The 18086-nt window shown below is 51.7% G+C and overlaps 1 protein-coding gene across 1 annotated transcript in view; it reads left to right on the top strand.

The window, feature by feature from the left end:
* The window catches only part of PLXDC1 (plexin domain containing 1), a 63566-nt gene that overhangs the window by 35803 nt on the left and 9677 nt on the right, over positions 1-18086 (top strand). Inside the window, exons 8-11 of the mRNA XM_040245509.1 lie at positions 7302-7397; positions 10802-10883; positions 14241-14301; positions 15635-15770. Of these exons, the coding sequence (XP_040101443.1) occupies positions 7302-7397; positions 10802-10883; positions 14241-14301; positions 15635-15770 (375 nt within the window). The remainder of the gene's footprint in view (positions 1-7301; positions 7398-10801; positions 10884-14240; positions 14302-15634; positions 15771-18086) is intronic.

Below are 18086 nucleotides of genomic sequence, written 5' to 3' on the forward strand. Positions count from 1 at the left end.
CGGGGGTAGGGTCTGTGCCTCCCTCACAGGCTCTGTGCCCAGTGGCAGGAAATGTGTGTTGGATCCAGCTGCAGAATGAGGTTGAGTTAGAGGAAGTCAGATCCCCCGAGAGTGTCTGCCTCTGAGGCTCCTCTGTGGTTCTAGAATGAAAGGCTGTTTTAGAGCAAGCCAGGGCGATGTGGGGAGGTGTGGTAATGAGGGACGAGGGAGGAAGCAGAACCCACCTGAAATAACAGGAGGGCGGCTGCGCCTGTTCCGTGAGACCTGGAGGAGATACAAGGGCTGTTGTGGGAGCAGCTAGGTCAGGTGACTCCAGCTGTGGTTCGCGAGGCGCTGAGTCTAGCAGCCAAGGGAATCCCACGTCTGACTCCAGACGCTGCCCGGCAGCTCCCGGCCTCCAGGCTCCTGCCCCCGTCCCCTGTCCCCCTGCTCCTTGTTGTCACTGCCGACAGAGCTGATCTTGTCATTCTCTGCCTCCTTATGGCCCAAAGCATTAATTCAGAGTTCTTAGTGCGGCACTTGGGGCCTACACAGCTGGGCATAGCCTACTGTTTTATCTTTCTTTCAGTGTTATTGAGTCGTGTCCTACTCCTTGCTACCCCGTGGACTGGAACCCTCCAGGCTCCTCTGTCCATGGGGATTTTCCAGGCAAGAATATTGGAGTGGGTTGCCATGGCCTCCTCTAGGGGATCTTCCCAACCAAGGGATTGAACCCAGGTCTCCCGCATTGCAGGTGGAGTCTTTACTGTCTGAGCCACGAGAGAAGCCATATAGCACTGTGTAAATTTCAGGTGTTACAGCATAAGGATCTGACTTACACACATGATGAAATGATTACAGTAAGTTTAGTCAGCATCTCCCATCTCAGGAAGATGCAAAATTAAAGAAAAAAAATAGATTTTTTTCCCTTGTGATGAAAACTCTTAGGATTTATTCTCTTAATAACTTTCATGGATAACACACACAGTGTTAATTATATTTCTCACATGTATTACGGGCACAGACCTACCCTTATGGGCTGGTCTCTGAACCCTCCTGTCACCCACCACTCTGTCCAGTCAGCACTGGTCTGCATGCCCTGTGTTCCCCAAACATGCCAAGGGGGAATCTGCATCTTTCCGATGCAGTTCCTCATGTAAAATGCCACCCCCTACCCTAGTCCTTTTACCACTTGGCAAAATCCTACTTATCCATTGGTCCAGCTTCCTCCATGCCGCAGAATTCACGTTCCTCCTCCATCCTCTGGGGACTTTGTTAAGAGCTTTAATATAGAACTCATGACACCATCCTGCCTCATTCGTCTTCTCCCCAACTAGCTGTGAGCTCCTTGGGGCTCCAGCACTTAGCCCAGTGCCTGCAGCAGGGCAGGTGCTCAAAAAATGAGCCCCGGAACGGGTGCTGAAGAGACTGGGTGTGGTAGAGACCCTGTGCTCTGCCCTCTAAGTGAGAACAGAGCCTGACATCTGAGTTTAGGGGTGAGTGCTCTGATAACCCTGGAGAAGGAAATGGCAATCTACTCCAGCACTCTTGCCTGGAAAATCCCATGGACTTTCTGTCAGAGATTTTTCAGCTTGGGGATCAGGTGTGGACTTGAGAGGAACACTGAGGTGTGGGTGAAGTAAATCACGTATGTGCATTTTTCTAGGGCAGTATTCACGGCCTTCAGTGGATTTTAAAATAGGCTACAACTCCTGCTTTACAGAATGATGGCTTTTATGTGGCTGAGAGATCAGATTCCTCTGGGTCTGATAGTCAACCCAGCAAATAGGGAATTCATTTGAATTTGGTTGAGATGCAAATATTGGGTTGGCCAAGAAGTTCATTTGGGTTTTTCCATAAGATATTATGGAAAATGAACTTTTTGGCCAACCCAATAACAACACATTTCAAAACACCAAGATAGAAGTTCAGGGAGAGGCCTTTGGTCCACAGACAATGTCACTGTGATAGTTACTGTGGATATTCCTGTTGTCCCAACCCATCTGTCCTATAGAATAGGTGATGTCCCTGCCCTGGCACCCAAGCTTGCCTCCTCCCTGCCTGGGGTGCTGTGGGGAGTGGCATTTAGTCCTCACTACTCAAGAATCCCCCAGCCACTGAACCATGTCTGGGGGACTTTCTCCTTCCCCCAGGCTCCCAACACTTTCCTCCCACCCCTGTCTGAAGGTGGAGGGAATTCTGTACCGTCTCATTCCCGGGATTGAGGGAGGAAAACAGGCAGAGTTTCTCTTACCATCACTTCCTTGCAGAAACTGCTCTGCAGGCTTTGGAGCAGAGTCTGCAGAGTGTCCTTTGTTGCAGAGAAAAGATTCAGATTAGTAGCGTCTGTTTGCAGAAGCAGGCAAAACATACAGAGTAGTTGATACACTTTTTATTTGACTGGAGGGGGGCCCAGAAGTCAATATAATTTCCTGTATTCATTTAAGAAACCCTGTCTTTCACGGACAGTATAAAAGCAACTTTAGGGTCTCCAATATCAAAACTGATAGATTCTGAATTAATGGAATCGATTAATGAGGATTTCCTTATTAAAAGCTCCAAATGGCAACCTGCCACTTGGCTGGCCCCAGAATAGCCTTGGATGGCCCAAGCACTGGAACCTTCTCCTGTTCCAGAACCTTCCTTTTGTTGCAAAGGCAAACTTGAGAATTGAGGCAGAGGCCCGTGCTGTACCTTGGTGCTGGGTGGGGAAGAGGAGGCCCGGGAACTGGCAGCAGAGGAGTGAGAAGGAGCAGCCAAGTAAGGGCATGGGAGGGGGTGTCGTCACCGTGCCCATTTTGTCATCTCCCTGCTCCTGATAAGGATCCTCCATGGTGTTCTTTGTTGTGGCTTTTTATCCATCCTGGTGCCCTCCCCCCAACCCCGCCCCCATGGCCCTGATTTTTACTTTTATTTTCTGTTTTTCCTCCTACTCTGCTCCGTTTCCTTTCCTTGTCTCCTCTCCTCCCTCAGTCCCTTTTCTACTTTGCATCTGTGCTGAGGGGCCTCCCCCGCTGGGCTGCAAGCTCCTTGGGGTATAGGATTCTCATTGTATTTATCTCTGGGATCCCCTGCTAAGGCTCGAGTCGCGATTATTAAATGAATAACTGAATGAGCAGAGGAAGATGTGAATGAGTAAATGAAAAATTCCTCCCGATCCCCCATCTTCAATTTTTTTGTACGGTAGCCACCATCTCGGAGGGAAGTTTGTGGCTGGATCTGTCAGTCTGATTTCTTCTGACCAAACCAACCCTCTCCCACTGGTGTCTGGTGTGGAAACAAAACGGGACATGCCAAGCTCTCCTTTGAGCCATGGATGTCTCTTGATTGCATGGCAGGGCTCTCTGGGTCTGGATCATAGCATTTCTGAATGTTTGATGAGTGGAAGCAGAGATAACACAGCACGTCTCAAACTGCCAGGAATGTGGCTCTGGGGCGGCCACCATCTCGGTTCCGGGAGGGATCCGTTGGTCATGAAGATGGACGTCATCATCTTTGGGCGAGCCCCAGATGTTGGCAAGATAATCCAAATGCAAGTAACACAGACTGGGATACTAAGGGTTCTGTTGATTGAGAAATAAAAGTCTTACCAAATCAGACACTTAAACAAGTACAAGTTGGCCACTGCAGTGAGCAAATATTTTTAGTCAGAGATATGTTTCCGTCCACCCACCCTCTTCCCCCTTCTTACCACACACATCTCCCCTTCCCTGCTGGTGGGGCTGTGCTGGGTTTTGGAGGATATATCCCATTATCTCTGGCTGAACCCTCACTTGAGGCACATCCCCACTCCCCAGCTGGCTGGTCGGAGACCCATCCCTAGATTCTGGGCTAGGGTTTACTGGAAGCCCTGGCTTCCCCAGCTGCTGCTTGCTCCTCTCTATCCCTAAAATCGACTCTCTTGACAAGTTCATGCATGTCTCTTCATGCCTCAACACTGACCCCTTTGCCCTATTTCACTTCCTTCTAACTGAGGTTTGATTCCTGGGTCGGGAAAATCCCCTGGAGAAGGGATAGGCTACCCACTCCAGCGTTCTTGGGCTTCCCTTGTGACTCAGCTGGTAAAGAATCCACCTGCAATGCGGGAGACCTGGGTTCGATCCCTGGGTTGGAAAGATCCCCTGGAGAAGGGAAAGGCTACCCACTCCAATATTCTGGCCTGGAGAATTCTATGGACTGTATAGCCCACGGGGTCACAAAGAGTCGGACACGACTGAGCAACTTTTGGGGGTGGCCCTTTTGAGAAAGGGCACAATCTGTGGTGGGCTGGGGAGGAAAGGTGTTCTTCCTTTGTGCTGCGGGCTGAAGTTATGATAAACTGCTAGGGTTTTCCTGACTGTTTATAAGCATTTCGTTCATTCACAGTCCTTTCTCAAGATCCTGTTGTGTGCCAGGCCTGGGGCGAGGGGCTGGGGGACAGAGAGGTATTACTTGCAGGCTCTGCCCTTGGGGAGCTCACAGTCTCGGGGGGGGGTGGGGGGTGGCCAGCAGAGTAAGTGTTTGGGAAGCAGGCAACACTGGTTGGGGCACAGGGGGCTGGGGCTCTCAGAGGAGGGGCCACTAACTGCGTCCCTGCTTGGGGGATGTCTTCAAGGAGGACCTGTCGTTTGAGCTGAACCTTGACAGAAGAGGCAGATTAAGGAATAAATGTTTACACAGAGTCTAGACTCCAGGGCCTCAGGCATCTTGGAAGACCTGGCTTCACATTTACTTTTATCCTATTCCATTTGGGTGTTGAAGGGGGTGATTTTTTAGTAGAGCTGGCCCCTGGGGGTGGCGGGTGGGATGGAGCTGCGGAAGGCTGCCTGGAAGTTCCCCATCCTCCACCTAAGGTCTCACATGGCTCAGGCTCAGTCAAGTCCAGGCCACCTTTGCAGAGAAGTTGGTGTCACACAGGGAGGGCCCTACCGCACCTGTGGGCTGTTGGGTGAACTGAAAATTGGAGACTCTTCTGAGCAGATAACCTCTCACCTCAATCTCTTTCAGACCCACCCCTGCTTGGCAAGGGGCCTTTCTTATATCAAAAGAATCTCGTGTGTGTGTGTGCACGTGCAGGCACTCACACACACACATATGACTGTGTGTGTGTGTGTGTATGTGCAGGCGCTCACATGTGCACACATGAGTGGGTGGTACTCACATTTCAAGTGCAGACCTTTGAAACGGGGCTGCAGATTCCTCTTTAGTTCCAGGGGAGCTTTGTGTCCACCTGCGCCAGAGCAGTTGCCTTTGTGTTGCACAGAATGTCTCAAGGACATTCTGTGGTTGCAGACGTTTCAGGGACAGAGGTGTCCCCAGGCTCTGCCACAGAGCAGAGAGCACAGTGGAAAGAGCATGCTTTGGGGTTATCACCTGGGGTTCAATCCTGGCTTAAGCAGAAGGTGTTAGTTGCTCAGTCGTGCCCGACTCTTTGTGACCCCATGGACTGTAGCCCACCAGGCATCTCTGTCCGTGGAATTCTCCAGACATGGTTTGCCATTCTCTTCTCCAGGGGATCTTCCCGACCCAGGGATCAAACCCAGGGTCTCCTACATTGCAAGTAGATTCTTTACAATTTGAGCCAAGCTATAGATTGAGGATAAATAGATGATAGAAACATAACCGAAATGTTCTTTCAAGCAGTATATGCTGCCCTAGATTCTTCATTCAGGTCGGGGTGCCCAGCGGTTGCACAGGACACACTCCTTTTTATGGATGCCCCTACTGAGTTCACTCCAGTGATCTTGCCTGGAGAATCCCAGGGACAGGGGAGCCTGGTGGGCTGCCATCTATGGGGTCGCACAGAGTCAGACACAACTGAAGCGACTTAGCAGCAGCAGCAGCAGCAGCAGCTACTGAGTTCTGCCACCTTAGGAAACTTTCCTTAAAATCACCTTCAGCTGGAAGGAAACTTATATCCTCACCTATTCTGGGCTTCTAGTGATAAAAAAAAAGCCAACTGAAACTAGTTTAGCTGAAAAGGGGTGCATTGGGAATACTGAAGTAGCCCAAAGAACCAAAGGAAGAGCCAACACCGGGAAGACAGGACCAGGGCAGGTCCCGGGACTCCAGGGACTGGGATGCCGCTAGTACTCCATGCTTCTTTCCACAAGGTGGCTTCATCCTCTAGCTTTCCCCGTGAGACTGGAACTGTGGCCATTCATGGACACTGAGCTTGCATCTTCTCAGCATTATTACTAGAGAGCAAACGGCTGCGTGGTTACAATTAAAAAGTCCCAGGGAAGGTCTCTGATTGGTCCAACTTCATCAGATGCCTAACCCTGGACCAATCACTGTTGGCCAGGGAGGCAGAGTCGTGAAAGAAGATACAGTACAGACCACATGTAGGAAGGGGCTGGGGGCAGTTCCTTGTTTCCACAAGGAAGAAGGGGTGCTGGGTAGGCCAAATACTAAGTGGCCCTTTCCCCTCATGGGAAAACTCATTCATGAAACTCAGCTGCTTGGAGCCTGTGTTTTGGAGCTGAAGGAAACCAACCACAAGTCATGGTTCTTCGGTGGGCATGGGGGAAATATCAGAGCATCTCAGACTGCCATTTTAGGAAAAGTCTTTCTATCTACAATTCCAGCTTTTTCCTCGCAAGGGTGTTGGGACAGTAATATTTTTCCACTTCACAGACAAGAAACTGAGGCCCTAAGGGTATCCAACTTGTCAGGAGCAGAACTTGACTCAGAATTCAGGTCTTTTAACTCTGAGGTCCCCTAGGAAGTTTCTGCAGGGACTGAGGCAGGATGTCAACCTGACTCTGGCCCTTGCACCATCGAGGAGGGGAGAGGATCTCCGAGGTCAGCCTGTCCATCTGCAGACATTTGCAGAGCACACACTGTGGGTCAGGTTCAGGACCAGATGATCACAGCTGAGTGGTCCCCACCCTCCAAATTGACCATCATGACCACCTAATGCAGGAGTGCGGTGGGAGGAGGGCCTGGAGCAAAGGGAGGGAGCTGGTTAAGGGGGGCTGCTCAGAGGAAGTGGCCCTGAGCTAGGTCTGAAAGAGTGAGCCAGACAAGAAGAGAAAGGGTGGAAGAGTGTGATGGGCCAAGGGAACAGCAGCTGTGAAGGCACAGAGGGTAGACTCCTGTGTTCTGGCCCTAGCAGCAGCTGGGCCTCTGCATTTTCAGCCTGCTTATGACACAGAGCTCACCGCTCAAAGTCAATTCCCATCCTCCTGTCTCTCCAGAGTTTCAACAGCATCATCCCGGGATGATGGTTTTACTTCCTGCCCTCAGGGGTTCCTCTCACTACAATCTCCTGCCCCCCTGTCAGGCTCCAGGTCCCAAAGCCTATGAAATGCTCCCGATGACAGGCTCTGTCTCTGTTTCAGAATCTCGGAGAAGGACCATCTTTGAATACCACCGTGTGGAGCTGGACCCCAGCAAGGTCACCAGCACATCTGCCGTGGAGTTCACCCCATTGCCAAGTAAGTAGGGCTTGTCCCCACTGATGGAAGAGAGGCATTCCACCATCCTGGCAAGAGCACTGAAGTCAGACTGAGTTCCATCCCAGGCTCACTAGGGTCCCCTGTCTAGATACGGCCACCTGACTTCTCTGGGCCTCCATTTCTCATTTGTAACATGGGCCTCACACTGCCTCCTTCCCAGGGCTATGGTATGGGTGAGAACTGCAAGAGGTAGAGTTGAGGATGCAAATGAAAGTCCAGACACTCACTGGCACATCCCAGGCCCAGGGCATGGCTTGTGCTTGATACATGACAGCTGCTGGTATTAACGGGCTTCCCCGGTGGCTCAGAGGCAAAGAGTCAGCGTGCAGTGTAGCAGCTGCAAGAGACGCAGGATTGATCCCTGGGTCTGGAAGATCCCCTGGAGGAGGGCATGGCAACTCATTCTAGTACTCTTCCCTGGAGAATCCCATGGACAGAGGAGCCTGGTGGGCTACAGTCCATGGGGTCGCAAGGGGTTGGATACGGTTGAAGCGACTTAGCATGTAGGCGCTGTTATTAACATGTAATTGTAACCCAGGAAAGAGATACCTCTGATAACTTGGATTGAGCTCGTAGAAAAGATAATGCAGGAACTGAATGGAACCATAAGTTTATCACTGCATTTTCTTCAGAAGAGGCGTGATGCTGGCATCCACAGGCAGGAGGCAGCGTCGGGATTTAGCCCGCAGCCCTCCAGGATCCAGGGGGCTGGGTCCTGTCACTCTTTTGCACCTTGCTCACCTGCTGTTGAAGGCACGCCATGGTGGAGGCCCCCCACTGCTGCTGCGGAGCCTGAAGGATACAGTCAGGGCAGATGGGGAGAGTGAGGGAAGGACAGTGCTCCTGTTCATATATTTATTTATTTATTTATTTATATAAACTGCACCAGGTCTTTTGTGTGGCTCATGAGCTTCAGGAGTTATGGCACATGTGTTTAGTTGCGGCATGTGAGATCTAGTTCCCTGACCAGGGATTGAACCCAGGTCCCCTGCATTGGCAGCATGGAGTCTTAACCACTGGACCACGAGAGAAGTTGCCACCCGCCCCCATGCTTATATTTCTAAAGACAGTTTTAATTTCCTCTCCTGTTTCATGATACCTCCCAGCTTCCCTCTGGAGCCATGGCTTTCTCCCTGCCTTCTGGGGCGATTCTTGCCTCTCTTTCTCCTCTTCCTTTTCCTTGGAGGTTCTGGGAGCAGGGGGTGAAGAAAGAAGGAAGGGTCTTCTCAAATGCTAGGCCATGTCCCAGCAGGTGTCCTCCCCTGATGCCTAGGGACAGGGCTGGGACCCCTGGGGTCCCAGGCTCACCCCCATCTCAGTCGCCCTCCCTCTGGGCAGAGCTTCCTCTAGGACTGGTGAGAGCAAACCTTGAGTCCCAGGAATGACTAAACTACATTTGGGAGCAAGGACATCCAAGGGCAGGGCTAACCACCCAGGCAGAAAAAGTGAAACATCCTGGGAATGCAGTTTCTGGGACACGTTTGTACATTTAAGCCTCTTCCCACCCCTCCAGTGAATTTTGTGAGCATTTAATAGCACACAGGACATCTGAAATGCAGATGAAAGTAAAGGTCAGTGTGTTTTTTTAATGTCTCATGAGGCTCCTAGGGATTTTTCTCAGTTTGACTGGAGCCATTTAAGGGGCCTCCAGAGTCACTTGGGAATGACCAGGTCATGGGCTCCCAAGTCCAGGAGGGAACTGCTACCGAAACTGTGATTTAAACTCCTGGAAGCTGGTTGCCTTGTTCTCAGAAAACTCTGTACCCCACAGCCCCAGGTTTTCTCCCTTACCTTTGGGGGTCAGGGGGACTTAGCCAAAATTCTTCCAGAGATGTGGCTCTTCAAGCCAGAAAAGGTGGCCTGGTGTGAAGGTGGAAGCTGGGGAAGAGGGTCTCCCAGGGGGACCTCAAGGCTAGGAGCTCAGGTTCTTGGCTTAGACAGACCTTGGTTCAAACCCAGATCTGCCTCTCTTAGCTCTGTGACTCTCTCCAAGCCTCAGGTTCCTCCTCTGTAAAATGGGGATGAGAGCAACTCTGTATTGATTCCATAAACTTTTGTTAACTGCCTACCACATGCTGGGCACTGCTGTAGACCCTCGGGGTGCCAGACTGCTGTCATTCTGGGGTCAGGCCAGTCCTTGCTTATTCTCTGCCTATGGAGTTCCCTCCACCCTTCCAAAGCCTGCCAAGCCCTGGAAAGCACACAGTGCCCCCTGCAGCCACTCCCTCCCACAAGGCAACCAAAGGTGACCACGCTGTGCCCGAAGCAGCTTTTCTTCCCCTCAGAGGGCCGGTTCCCAGATGCTGCCTTGCTGGGGGTCCACAGAATGCAAACTGGTTCCCTAATTAATGGATTGTGGTCCAGGCCCATGAAAACCCACAGAGTGAAGAAATTCCTATTGAATAAGTGGTCATTTTCTGTGGTTAGCGGTCACTTCTTGCTGTTACCAACATGTTCTGTGCAGCTGCTCATCAGATGAGTCCTCAGACCGCATACAGTTATTCCGGGTCAGTGCCTATCTGTCCTTACAGTAAAATGGATGGATTTTGTGGCAGCTGCTTGCCACTCCGAGGTCATTTAAGTGGGCAGCACTTGAGCGCATGAACAACTCTTAAAATCCAGCCCCCATTCTCCCTGCTCCCCTGGCTCTCTCTGCTTTTCTGGCTGGCTGGTGACAGAAGGGATCCATACACCCTCCAGCCGCCGCTTCCGCTAAGTTCCCTGCTTTCCACTCCTGCCTTGCCCAGCGAGGCCCCAGCTGCCATTCCTCCTCATTCCCACCACCTTCCACCTCCCCACCCTGCAGAGTGCTGCCTGCTGTTGGGAGCACCCTGGAACCTACTCCTCCTGGGCCTCTGCCCAGAGGGGCCCTCTGCTTGGACTTCTCCCCCAGGAGAGCTGCCTGCTGGCTTCCCTTCTCTGCCTCTCCTCAGAGGCCTTCCCCAGCCTCCCTGAGTAAAACACATCCCCCGCTTGTTCTGCTCCACTTTTCTCCTAGCCCTTCTCACCACTGGAAACCCCAAAGTAATGTGCTAGTTGCTCAGTCGTGTCCGACTCTTTGCAACCCCATGGACGATACCCGACCAGGCTCCTCTGTCCTTGGACTTCTCCAGGCAAGAATACTGGAGTGTGTTGCCATTCCCTTCACCGGGCATCCTCCCGACCCAGGAATCAAATCTGGGTCTCCCGTATTGCAGGTAGTTCCTTTACCATCTGAGCCACAAGTGAAGGACTCAAGTGAGGGTGGCCTTATAAACATCTAGGGTCCCTGCTGGTCAGAGCCTCCGGAGTTCTGTAAGGACCTAGCATTCAGGAAAGGTGCACTTCTGGAGGTCTGTGGCGGGATTGGTGCTGAGTGACTGTTGCCTTCTTCTTCTTCGCAGCCTGCCTACAGCATCGGAGCTGCGATGCCTGCATGTCCTCAGATCTGACCTTCAACTGCAGCTGGTGCCACGTCCTGCAGAGGTTTGTACCAGGCTCACCCTCTGGTTCCCACAGGCAGACTGTGCAGGGGCAGAGGGTGGTACCGCCCTGCTCCCTGCCTCAGGTCTCATGGCCAACATGAGGGTAACTTTGGCCAGTGCTACTCTGATGCTTAGGACAAGAATATTACAGCAGTGAGTGTCTCCCTGAGGCTTGTGACCCATCAAGGTGACTCTGTCACCCTGCAGTGACTCTAGACTTTGGAAGACCATTCAGAGATTCCAGCTACTGCAGCTCCCTCCTCACAGCCGGGAGGGTTGGTTCATCCTCTGGCAGGCCTTTTTCAAGAGTGGTCCACAGCTGTGAGCATCCCAGAATCAGCTAGGGCTCGAGCTAAATGTGCAGATTCCTGGGGCCCACCCCTGGCCCCCCGCATCAGGGTCTTTCAGAAAGAAGCCAGGGAGCCTACATTTTACCTCATTGTCTCATCTGTAAGCAAGCATGAGACCTGCCAGCTCAGGGGTGAGCCTAAGACACACCGTCATTGGGCAAGAGCCCCACGATCCCGAAACCGCACCTCAAGACTGTTCTAAGGCTACAACAGGGTTCCCTGAAATCCAACGGTGTGGACATTGCAGGCATCTGTGGAAAGCTGGGGCAAGTTACAAAGCTGTGTCTGCTTGGTTTTGGAAGCAGGGAAAATTCTGGATAAGACTCAGTTTCAGGGATAAAGCTCCTAAATCCTGCTCATCCTCTACTCCTTGTTCTGAAATCATTTCCTCACAGATTAGACTCAAAATTGATCCCTGTTCTCCTGTCCAGGATAAATAAATGGTGGGGGGAGGGGGGGTTAGGGGGGGAAAAGACTTTCTTGGGGGACTAGAGCTCCCATGAGATTGGGAAGACCTATGAACTCTAAGAACCTTGGAATCTTGAAAATTGCAAATTACAGAGGCTTTGAGTTCCATGCAGTTGTCCCGTAACTGTCAATATTTCCTTTGCTCCTTTCCGATGTCCTGGTGCAGAAATAAAAGCCACTGCCTTTACAGGTGGCCTGCCTAGCAGACAAGACACAGCTCAGGGCCAGGAGGAGAAAGGGGCCCTCATCAGGCCTCCCAGCTCTTCTTCCCACCAGCTGTGCTCTTATTCACTCTCTTGCGCCCTCAGTTTATTTTCCCTGTAAAATGGGCTGGAGTTATGTGATTCAGGGAGATGTGGGTGAGGAACATGCCTGATATTTTAACTCCTCAAATACCAAACAGAATTTTTGCAAAGTGTTCAGAGTCCTTCACATGAAATGCACAGAGCCTCAGAGAGAGTACACGGGGGAGACCCGAGATTACGTCTTCCTGGCACTGAGTCTTGCGGTGTGATCCATCTTGTGCACTCTCAAGTGTGAGAGCCCCGTGTGAGTGTGAGGCGATAAACCAGATGACCTCAGATGAGCCCTGGAATGCTGCGGCCGGCTGCCACCATGTGACTCAGCACCGTCCAACAACAGCTGAGCCATGAGGACTGCAGAATGGTTCAGATGAAAGCAAAACCCTAGCTTGCTACACCCCCACTTAATGCATATGCCCATACCCAGAAAACCATGACAGTTTAATGAGAGTTGGTCAGGGAGAGGGCAGGGCCTTGGCTGCAGACATTGTCTTTGCTGGATTATGTCAACTAGAGGACAGAAAAGCTCCATCAGGGATCCTGTCCCCAGATGTACATGGGCCTGGGCTCACCCGAGCCAGGCCCGTTCCTTCCTGACAGATCTCTGGAGCCTCAGCTGAGAGCTGACTCCAGATTTCTAAAAAGCCAGAGATCAGGGCTGCTGCACGGCAGTCGGCCACTGTGGTCTCTCCCACCAACTGCTGCTTGAAACCGCCTCATGGTTCTTGGCTTTGCCTCCACCTGCTTTGCCCTCTGCAGCCTTGCAGAGCCTTCCTTCCCTGCGTGGGGGCCAGATCTGACTCAGATGATTTCACTCATCATGCAGGTATTTTCCTTTCGTCCCACATTGTCCCCTAACAGCCCACCTTGGAGTCTACAGGTGACCCTGACTCCAGGATTTGGCTCAGAAAATGAGCATCATAACCCTTGCCTTACAGTGTCATCGCAAAGGTCCTGTGAGATATCGCAAAGGTCCTGTGAGATAGCGCAAGGGCAGCATGTGGCTGGGGCAACACCTGGCATTCAGCAGACCCTCAAACAATGGCCATTTCTCATGCCTTTCTCCTTTGCGTCTGGGTTGGTTGGCCCCGGGCTTGGAATGGGGTGCTTTTGGACCTATATCCAAGGCTCAGTCCTTGAAAGAACCAGTTAGTTTGGCCTAAAGGAAGCTTCAGTTCCCAGCCCCCAGCGGTGCCCCTAGTCTTCCACGCTTCAAAGGAGGGGGCACGGAGGACCCAAGAGAGGGGGCTGTGGATGGCTCCGCTCAGTGTCCCTGGTACAGGAAGAGGAGCTCAGAGGCGTCTTCAGAAGAAAGGACTGACAGAGCCTGGAAGCCTCGGCCTTGCCAGATCTTGGACAGATGGGCAGGCAGTTGCCGGTGCAGAGTTCACCAGCCTCGCATCCTTTCTCAGCACTGGTGGCTGGTGATACTGGCTTTCTGTGCAGAGGTCCCTGCACTTGAGTAAGACTTGGTGGATTCTCCTGGCACCAAAGAGTGAAGAACGGAACTTTGAGCATGACGCTGAGGAGAATATTCTCTGGTTCATCCTCGTACCCCACCCCTTCCCTAGGGAAGCACTTGATGTCTTCCAGCCCAGCTGAGCTGTGTGGTGTCCTCTCAGGGGAACCTGGTCAGCCAAGATCTCATCTCTCCCAGTCTCTGGCAGGACCTCACCTCTGCCCTTCAGTGACCACATGGTGGGTGTTGGCCAGATTGGCTGATGTCCATCCTTGGCCCTGCCCCTCCTTGCCAAATTTAGGCTCCTCCACAAAGAAGGGGTGCTCAGCGAATGAGCAAGACTTTCCCCAGATGAGAACACGTGTGTGAACTCCCTGGTTTCTCAGCAATTTCTGGGCTGCCCGGAGTTGCAGGGTGGGGCTTAAGGTCATTAGAGGTCATGCAGTCTGTCAGCTCCATAAATACAGAGACACATACAGACACACACACACACACACACACACACACACATGCATCTGAGTGGGTGTGGCCTTGGTCCTGGAGAGCTGGGTCAGGAGAAGGGTGAGGATGCCACAAATAGCTTCCCCTCCTTTGGGGGAAGGAGTAGAGGGGGCAGGAGGGGCTTGATCACAGCCACTTGATGCCGGGGCACCTGCTCAGTGGTCTTGGGGAGGTTCGCCTCCTCCTTGCTCTCCTTGGAGAGCTATTACTGCATGGGGGTAAGGGAGGGCTTCTCTGTCAATCCCATCACACCTCCGGCCTCTTGATTCCCCCTGCAGATGTTCCAGTGGCTTTGACCGCTACCGCCAGGAGTGGCTGGCCTACGGCTGTGCCCAGGAGGTGAGAGGCTGAAATGAGCCGGGTGGGGAAAGGGCAGGGCTGCAGGCTCGCCCCTTGCCTGGTCTCTCTTCTCTTGGTGACATTCTCCCCTCCACCTGGGGCTCACCTCCCTCTCTGCTCTGCACCAGTGAGACCATTGTGGGAGGTTTTTGAGGGCTCAGTGGGTCCTTGAGACAAGCACTTCTCCAGGTGACTTGGCCCGGAGTGGCAGTTCTCCAGGGGCTCTCTTGGGCCTTGCATAGGGTATATTGGGTGTGGCCTTGGCCACATTGGAATCTTCTAGGAGACTGTGTGCCTGGTAACATTCAAGAAGCGACTGCCCTGGCTCCAACCTTCAGGCATTTAAGGAAGGCAGTCATTCTGGGAGCAAAGTGGGTTGTACCTGGCACCTCCCATTTAGAATCCCATACAGGTTCAACCCCTGGGTTGGGAAGATCCCTTGCAGGAGGACATGGCAACCCACTCCAGTATTCTTGCTTGGAGAATCCCATGGACAGAGGAGCCTGGCGGGCTACAGTCCATAGGGTCTCAGAGTCAGACACTGACTGTCTGAAGTATCTTAGCACGCATGCACAAGCACAGGTTCCTTGTCACTTGGAATTTTCCAGAATGCTCAACACTTTGGATGGGTAATGTCCTATTCTCACACCTTTTACTGACACAGAGAGACCCATTCATGTATGCATCCCTTCCGCTCCCTTCCTCTCACTTTCCCTTCTTGCAGGGCAAGCACATGGCATGTGCCCAGCATTTGCTCTGATTTAATCCTATCATGGTCCCAGGAACTAGGGACCAGTGTCCCCACTGATCAGGGAAGGAAACTGAGGCTCAGAGAGGTTCAGTGACTTGGCTTTCAGCTCACAGCTGGTGAAATGGTGAAGGTGCTGGGCCCAGCATTTAAATGTGAACTCCCAGAATTACTGCTATGCTTTCACTACCATCTGTTTTATCAGTGAGGCTGGGTGAGCTGTTTCTGGTCTTCAAAAAAAAACCCAAAACCCCTTGTCCATCCAGCAGCCTGTTTCTGACATTGGCTGTTGGTGAATGTACTCATTCGCTTTATTTATTTAAGATTGGCATCTCAGCTCCTTCAGGAAGGATTCAAAGCGGCTGACAGATAAATTGCCCTGTAAGATAAGACACTTTCAGGATAAAGTAGAAAGCTTAAATGCATTCAGAGCCCAGCTTTGGTTAGATTACCATGCTTGGACCACTCACTGGAATCTTAAATCTTCTGGCCGCTGAGGGATGAAAGCACCCCCAGGGTCCTCCTGTGTGTGACGTAGCTGCTGGCAAGGCCTCTGTCCATCGCAGCACCCGGTCTCTCTTGCAGGCAGAAGGCAGAACGTGTGAGGATTTCCAGGACGAGGACTCTTACTCGTCCTCCCCCGACAGCTCCTTCAGCCCCTTTGATGGAGACTTCACCACCACCTCCTCCTCCCTCTTCATTGACAGCCTCACCACGGAAGGTAAGGGTGGGGAGGAGCCATGGTCCTGGAGCATCACTGCCCCTGATGGGGATTATCTCAGGGAACATAGTTGTTGCATCCTGTCACATCTGAGGCTCCCAGAGCAGAGGTCACTTGCCAGTGAGACACAGAGCTCGGTTTAGGACGAGTGGACTCCACGCCCGTGTCAGAGTTGTGGAACAGAATTCACTGTGGCGACGGGAAAAATTACTGTCCCAGCACAATGCCAATTTGTTTACATAATAACTTGATTCATCTTAATAGCAATTCTCAGAGAACCTGTGAGATCTTAGCATCCTGGTAGCAGGTATGAACTCAGTCCCACACACTCAGACATCAGAGAAAGACTGCATAATTTTTCTGTTCCCTTCTGGTTCCCACCCCTCATTGGGCTGGCGTGGTGGGAAGTTGCACCCCCGCCGTGCTGGGGCTTGACTTTCCACTCCTGTGATGTCTAGGGAGTAGAGGGTCGTGCAGGACAGCTCTGACCATCTTGTGTTGTTGCTGAACTGCTTCTTCAGGCCTGGCTCTCCCTGGGGCCTTCTCTGCCATCCCCATGTTACTGGTGGAATGGTGATTCCTGGGTTCTTATCCTCACAAGGGAAAGAAAGCAATCTAGAGACATGGAACAGTTTTAAGCAGCAGGAGTTTTAATAAGCAAAGGAAAATGTACACTCTTGAGAAGGGAGGAGAGCAGACTGGGGGCCAGAAGCAGCCCCACATTGAAGTTTGTTCAGAGTGATGGGAAGTCCCTCCTTGTGTCCTCCATCACTGGATTGATGAGTTGATTGACAGCTTTAGGTTACATAACTTTTCTCCTGTGTGCAGCCGCTTACCCATAAGCACCCAAGTAGAAACGGGTTGGGGGGGTGGTGGGCAGGGAATGGCAATACTAATTTATTATAAATACTGCATAATGAACCCCAGGCTATTCCGAGTCACCTCTTAGGTCTTGTTGCACCTACACCAACCAGTACTAGCGGTTTGGAAAGCCCCGTTGGGTTTTTGTTATCTGACTTGGTCCTGATAAGGCTGGAAACTTTGCAGTTCTTAACCACAAAAAGGGAGCTCTCTGGGCATGTTCTGGTCACCAGAGTCCAGGTCAGGCAGGGAAAGGTGACCCTGTCCAGGATGGGATGGGACCAGCTCATGTCCGACTTGCTATCTACCAGTCTTCAATTCCAAGGTCAAGTTGCTTCCATTTCTTTGAGGCCAGTTCTCGGAATTGTGGCAGTTATGGCTGCAGTCGGCTCAGCACGCAGTTAGCTTCTTCTACCTGGTGGAGGTCGTGGTGTCCAGAGGTCCTTGACTGTGCCTAATCCTTGACTGTATTATCATTTAGTCTTGTTGAACTGTTTTCCTGTGTTTCTGTGTTTTCTCACCTCTCTGACTAATCTTATTCCTTGGTTAAAGTTTTTCCACAGAGAAAAGGTAGGCTGAGGACATGGGGGGCAAGGGCCATAGAATCTTGCTCTGTTTCACCCAGGCCTAGGGTTTTATCAAAGCTGCTGGAGGTCCATCCACCCTGTGAGGAAGCCCGGGCAGGGTCCCTGGATTCTTTGGCTATGTCTGAGAAATTCCTCCCTCATCCTTTTTTGATACATGGCATCTAGATTTTAAGCCCTTGCCCTAAGTCTAAGACTGAAAGACGTATGGGGTCTTCCTACCTCCCCTGAGCCCAGTTACCTGTTTGAAAGGAGCAAATGGAAAGGAGAAAAAAGTTGGTATTTTTAAACATTTTTCATCCGCAATCCCATTTTATAGACAAGGAAATGGGCTTGTGAGGGGCAAAGTAGGTTGCTCAGCAGTGGAATATTCTTTCTAAGGTCTCTGCCTGCCTTTGAAATGCAGCATAGAGAACCAGAAAGCAGGAACCCATGGATCTGGCCGGAGGGAAGCGAACAGTTGGTAGAAAGAGCAAATATTTGAGGGGACTGACATGGGCCACATAGGGTGCTGACACTGTGTACCCATTAATACTCAATCCTCCTAATTATCCTGAACTTTGATGCTCTTTGATCCCCAGTTTACAAAGGAGACACTATGGCTAAGAGGTTGATGGGCTTACCCAAAATCACACAGCCAGGAAAATGTGGCATCGGGTCTCATCTGGTTCCCAAAGCAACAGTCTGGCTCGCTCAAGCCCACTGCCTTTCTCAGTGTTGAAAGGAATAGAGAAGGGTCTTCATGGGTTCAGTGGGTGGGAGAATAGTGAAGGGTGAACAGTGAAGCGGGAGATTCAATACATTACATGAAAAAGGGGCAAGAGGAGACCTTGCCCTCAGGAATTATAATGGAGTTCAGGGGTGACCTTCC

This window comes from Oryx dammah, unplaced genomic scaffold (assembly GCF_014754425.2).
Source record: "Oryx dammah isolate SB20612 unplaced genomic scaffold, SCBI_Odam_1.1 HiC_scaffold_8, whole genome shotgun sequence".
Classification (NCBI taxonomy): Eukaryota; Metazoa; Chordata; class Mammalia; order Artiodactyla; family Bovidae; genus Oryx; species Oryx dammah.